The following is a 6,000-nucleotide window of genomic DNA, read 5'->3' as shown; positions in this document are numbered from 1 at the left end:
CCCCCCCCACCACCCCCACATTGTTGTTGTCGCTTCCCCAACCCAGTCGAGGTTATAGCCATCCTCCCAGCACCACATCCTTGTTGTCCAGTTGCCCACATTCCAATTTGTGCTTCTTGCCATCCCATCCTTCTTGCTATTGCTTTCCCTTGCCCATTCCAGGTTGTTTCTGCCCTCCCGACACCGCATCCTCGCAGTCGAAATGTCATCATTCCAGTTCCTACTCGTCACCACAACCTTCATAGCCTTTGGCTTGTTTTATAGCCACCAAACCACTTTTCCCTCCCTGTCTTAACCCTTTCAACCGCCTACCGCTCTCTGTTTCAACTACCTCGACACACAACCCACCACCATTGTTCCTCGCCTTAGGGTGTCTTTTGTGTTGGTGATGTTGTTTTCTTTTTGTCATGAATCTTTGTTTGTAGCCCCTTCAGATATTCAACAAAGATATTTTTATTCCGTTGGGTTTTGGGTTAACTCCGGTGTCACCGGGGTTGAGGGACGAAGATTAAGGTACAGTAGTTTAAAGAGAAGTAGGACTAAAATGAAATTGACATGGCTAAATGGAGGGCGAAAACAACTGGGAGGTCGCCGAAAAGACGGCAGCAAGTAGCGGGCGTGATTGGACTGGTCAGCAACGATCGGGAGGCCGTTTGGAAGGCTAGCAGCGAGGTGGAGTGGCTAGAAAAGGGGCGGCTGGATTGGTCGGCAGCGAATTGGAGGGAATTTGGAAGGTTGACAACAAGGTGTAGGGGTTGAGAGAGCTGGTCAACTTTAGGGAAATAGTTGGGAGGTGGTTTCCGAGGGACTGCATTAACCATGAAAACAACAGCAGTGGAGGAGAGGTTGTATGAAGCAGAGAGCGATGGATACACGGCACTTCGAGAAGAGTTATAGCCGGAGAACCTTCTCACCTTCAGAGAACAATATGGAGAAAACTAAATGTTGACGACTGTCCTGATAGAAATCTGAAAGCAAAATTGTCCTAAAACACAACAAATAGCATATATATATATATATAGATCTAGGGTAAAGAGGAGTGGTCCCTGCTCGAAATACGAGAGAAAACCATGCTTGGAAGGACCGGTCAATCCTTCCCTTGCTTGGATCGAATCAATCATGAGCAGGTAAGAGGCATTTGCCGCTTCTCTGGGCAAACGATGCTTTGCGTAAGTCACTATTTCACAAACCTCTCCCTGCAAAATCTGCCTTCCAATTAGCTTCTAGAAGCCCTAGAACAGATGATTATTATGGAAAAAAATAATCTTATTTCTTGATACTTGTAAGTTAGATTAGCATAATTCTTATTAGGATTGAACAATGAGCATCTCTTTAAATTTTTTAGTATGACATTACCATTTATTATTATGCCAAATATGCTTTAGGATATGCCACTTTATAGTGATTGCAGATAATTTACTAAACTAATCTACTCTATCTTAATTTCACAAATCCAATTCATGATTAATATATCAAATTGCTTGATTGTGTGAATATTTGAATTTTACTTTAGAATTATATGCCATTCTGAGATTTTAAGCTTGCCAAAAAATTCTTTGAATGTTATTTCACGAAAAGGGAAAGATAGAGTTGAATTTGAACGAGAATTAGGTATGAATATGATAAAAGTTTGACATTATGCAATTGAATTTTGATATTTCTATGGTAGAATGAATGTTACCATGCTTTCGCTCAATTAATTTGTGTTAGTTATAAGATCCCTGCAAGACATAAATTAAATTGTGAGTAACGTTGGGTTGTTCAACTGGTTGAATCTATCACTCAATTGTGATGGGTAAACTTTCGGATTAGGTGTTAGTGACAGATTCAGTCAACTTGATCATTCCTCTCTCTTTTGACTTTTATTAAATCTCGAGAGTGGTTGTCATGAGCCATAACAAAATAAAATGTTGTTTGCAATTCAAACAAAGCAAACAAACGAGTTTTCAATTAATCATTAAGAGAAAACAATGGTTTACTACATGAACAAAAATATTTCATGCAAAATATGAACGCTTACATAACATGTCTTCATACAACTTAATAGAGCTAGCACTACTATTAGAGAGCCTCATTCTGATCAAACAACAAATATTAAGCTTAACATACTTAATAATAATGCAAACAATAAAGCATATGTTCGAAACTACTTTCTTGAAGGCATACTCATAGAGTCACATAATAAAGTTAACTTGCTAATTTGGCATTTGACAGAAGGAACCAAAAACCAAAAAGATATTGCTAAAATAATTATGAAATTAGTAACTGGGACAAAAACAAAAATTTGTTCATAAAAAGGTTCAACCTTGTGGTACTGAATTACTCCATATATTGCATCTGGCTCATTAATTTGAGTGAACGCAGCAACTAGCAGCTCAATATGAGTGGGCAACTAAAAAGTTTAAATGGTAAAATTTGAATTAGTAGACAATATAAAACTTCAAACATAGCTATGATAAATGTAAGCACAATGCCATTTTCATCCAATCATCGATTAGCATGTTAATTGGACATCCAAAGAGTCAGGAAAAAATCATATATTGTTAGATATTTTTAGAATGCCCTCCATAATTGTTAGCAACTACTTTAATTAAGAGAGCTTTGATAATTATTATTTCTATTTTATAATCAAGTTTATAACATTTATGCATAGCATTTTAACCCATTTGTGCGAATTAATAGTTTCCAATCTACAGTTGCTAGCACAAAGTTCTGACCGTTTAACCACAATTACTTACGCTATTAGCAGGAGACGAAATAATTTTGAAACATGGTTAGACATTTATAAAACCTTTCATAATTGTGATCATTTAAAAAATAAAAATAGAATATCAGAATTTCTAGATTATCTTCCAAAATCGTTAGAAACTACACCTTCTATTAGATGTACCTTGATGATTATAATAGACATAGCCGCCTTTAAGCAAAGCATCACAACCCTCTTAACCCAAACATACAAATTCATAATATCCAATTTAAAGATACTTTACACAGCACAAACAAATGACAAGTTAACCACATTTATTGTACACTATAAAAGACGACAGGAGGATAAAAAAAGTATACTTATCATTCCTGAAAAACCAAATAATCTAAAAGAAAAAGGAAAAAAAAAGCTCACCTCTTCCATATGGGAAAAATCAGGAGAACCCAGGTTTAGGCCATCAAAATGCTCTTCACACCAATGCTCTACATACATTATTGCAGTGAAGTATGATCCACAATGCTTACAAATAAGAGGGGAAAACAATAATAAGAAACAATAACTGAGGATGGAAAACAAAATAAGACAAAAAAATACAATCCATTAAGGAATAAACGCCTTCGACACCATAAACAATGCAAATATTGCAAAAGATCAAATGTATACTAAGCTAAAAATGGACCAAGCTAATGCACTGATGAAGCGTCACAGGCATCACGATAATTTAACAGAAGGTTACATGGATAATTGGGTACATGAATAAGATTTCCTGAATACCATTGTTGCCATGGGCTTTGGATTGATTCATGAAAAGACTTGGCAGCAAAGGAGGGCCTTCTTCCCAAGGCCATTATGTATTTAAAAATTAACGTAAAACAACGTTAGATAAAGGATGAAGAAGACTAAGAATACTAAGAGGGTATATCGTAGAGAGAAATGCTGGAGAATAGAGACACTGGTAGCTAAATTAAAAAGATAAGAGAGAAGAATACTAAATCCTTCCAAAAACAAAATCGAACACATAAGCAACTAATATGAAATACAAAACAACTACACTACAAAAAGAAAGCTAGCTAAATAAAATAGGGACATACCCTGGCGATCAATGAAAGAAATGAAAAATCATCATAGTCAATTAACAATAAAATCAAAAATAAATTAACTTCTTAAAGAGCATAATATCAGAGTTAACCCAGACAGTAAAAAGAAAAGAAAATATTATTACTCAAAATAATTAGACGGTTACAACTAGCACATTTGATGATAAAAATACAACAAGACACCCGGAAATCCAAAATAGAAACAGACACGATACAAACACTTAACTAGGTAAATCTCTAGTGGTGGTGGTTGTCGATAAAGGCTTGGAAAGATGGTGGGAAGGGGGTGGGTTGATTGGAAAACAAAGAAACAGTGGCTGGGGTGTGGTTAAGGGAGGCGGGAACATAGGCTAGGCTGCGAGGAGGGGGGTCTGGGGGCTGGGACAGCGGCGTGGCGGTAGAGGGTATGGTCATAGGCGGCTGGAATAGCAATGGCAGTACAAGGAAAGTGTTGGAACAACAGTGAGGCTGCTGGAAGGCATTCCAGATGGCTGGAATAGCATCGGAAAGATAGGCGAGGGGCTTAGGGTGGTGCGGTGGCGAGACAGAAGGCTGGGAGAAGGTGAAGGAAAGTTTATGGGTGGTTGGGACAGCAGCAGGTGTGCCAGAGAAATGATCTTGGGCAGTTAGCGGTGAGTAGGCAGATGTTGGAAGAGCAAAAACTGAAGCAAGATAGCCGGAAGGTGGCTCTCGAGCCTGCTGCAGCGAGGAAGAATGCGAGGTAGCGAAGCAGGAGGGATGTGAAGGAGTTGGAGAAGGATAAAAACCACCTCGACACCGAGACAAAACTAGAGAGCTCCTAGAGGAGTAACCACACTGAAATGAGATACGGTCGGAGAACTACTTGACTTCGAATACAACCCTAAAAGAGAATTTGGATGCCGACATAAGTCCTGACAGAAAACAGAAAGAAAAAACTGCCCTAAAACACGATAAACAACATATTTACAGACTTAGAGTAAATAGGAGTGAACCCCACTACAAATAAAAGGGAAATCCACGCGAAGAAAGGGTTGACGAGCCCTTCTAGACTGGTCTAAGCCGCGACTTCCGCTACAATTCGGGGTACTGTCGCAAGGCTCATAGAAACGTGCGGGGAGCTCCCCATACCGCATGAGAGCATCTAAGGAATGCATATAAAAAATGAGGACTATCAAGCTAAAGGTTTGCAAGTTTAGGGTAGCTTGGTTTCTACTAGAATGAAGTATTTAACATCTTCATAAAATTGCACTTCATATAATATAAATGCTACAGATAGCCCTGAAACCTAATTTTTTTTATATCCTTCAAATATTTCATATATCAATGTAGACGGAATCATGCAACATTTGCAGTCATGGTCAACCGAAGAAAGTTCTAAACAAAGAGTCAGTGTTGACCATCTGAAATTTGATTTATGTGTAAATTTTTGCTAATCTAAGAGGGCGTAAACAAGATTTCGCAGTCTTCTACCCTTTTCGTTAAACTTGTGCGCCATCGTCTTATCTCGCCCAAGTTAATGAACATCAAGAGATAACAATCTTAATAATGCTCACAAACTCAATATATTAGCTAAACAGCCTTGTTCAAAAAAAGAATCAAGTTATCATAACACCATTGATTTTTATTGTGATAAACAATGGACGATTATACTTTGATGTTTTGAGTATGAGATCTTTAGATAATGCAATAAATAAAGTCTCTACGACATGCAAACCTATAATCATATATGTTTCAACAAAATATATGATTTTGAAGTTGAACCAAACAATGATAGATACAAATATGATCATGCAAATTCAAATAGGGAAGGTACAACAATAAAATTAAAATGAAAAATTACAACACGTCACACAAAAATTTGAAATTGCAACAAATGACAACTAAAATTAGGGTGGATCGCATGTGTAGTGGTAGATATTAGGGATCCCAAATGGTAGCGGTAAGTTGGGGGCGCGGCGCAAGTAGGTGAATATGACAACAAAACATCAAGCCCTTTCTATCTTGGAAGAGAGCAAGATGGAATTCGACCTGGAGGCAAGAATAACGAATATTTGGCAGGGCGCTGATTTTGGAGGGTTGGGACAGATGTTACGTAGCAGGGACGTGGTCTGAGATAACTAGAACTGTAGCTGATGGGAGGGGGTGGGGGCAATTTATGGTGGCTGAAATAGTGATGTCAGCAAGCGAGAGTGCCAGACTCGCAGGGATAACGAT

The 6,000-nt window shown here is 38.0% G+C and overlaps 1 protein-coding gene across 1 annotated transcript in view; it reads right to left on the bottom strand.

Moving 5' to 3' along the window:
• LOC110032439 (serine/threonine-protein kinase ATM) overlaps window positions 1-6,000 on the bottom strand; it is a 214,268-nt gene that overhangs the window by 63,693 nt on the left and 144,575 nt on the right. Inside the window, exons 47-48 of the mRNA XM_020736078.1 lie at window positions 3,122-3,226; window positions 2,306-2,392 (exon numbers count right to left, since the gene is read on the bottom strand). Coding sequence (XP_020591737.1) covers window positions 2,306-2,392; window positions 3,122-3,226 — 192 coding nt within the window. The remainder of the gene's footprint in view (window positions 1-2,305; window positions 2,393-3,121; window positions 3,227-6,000) is intronic.

Source organism: Phalaenopsis equestris, unplaced genomic scaffold (assembly GCF_001263595.1).
Source record: "Phalaenopsis equestris unplaced genomic scaffold, ASM126359v1 Scaffold000940, whole genome shotgun sequence".
NCBI classification, from domain to species: domain Eukaryota; kingdom Viridiplantae; phylum Streptophyta; class Magnoliopsida; order Asparagales; family Orchidaceae; genus Phalaenopsis; species Phalaenopsis equestris.
The sequence above is the reverse complement of the archived record's forward strand: the minus strand, read 5'-3'. Positions and strand labels throughout refer to the sequence as shown.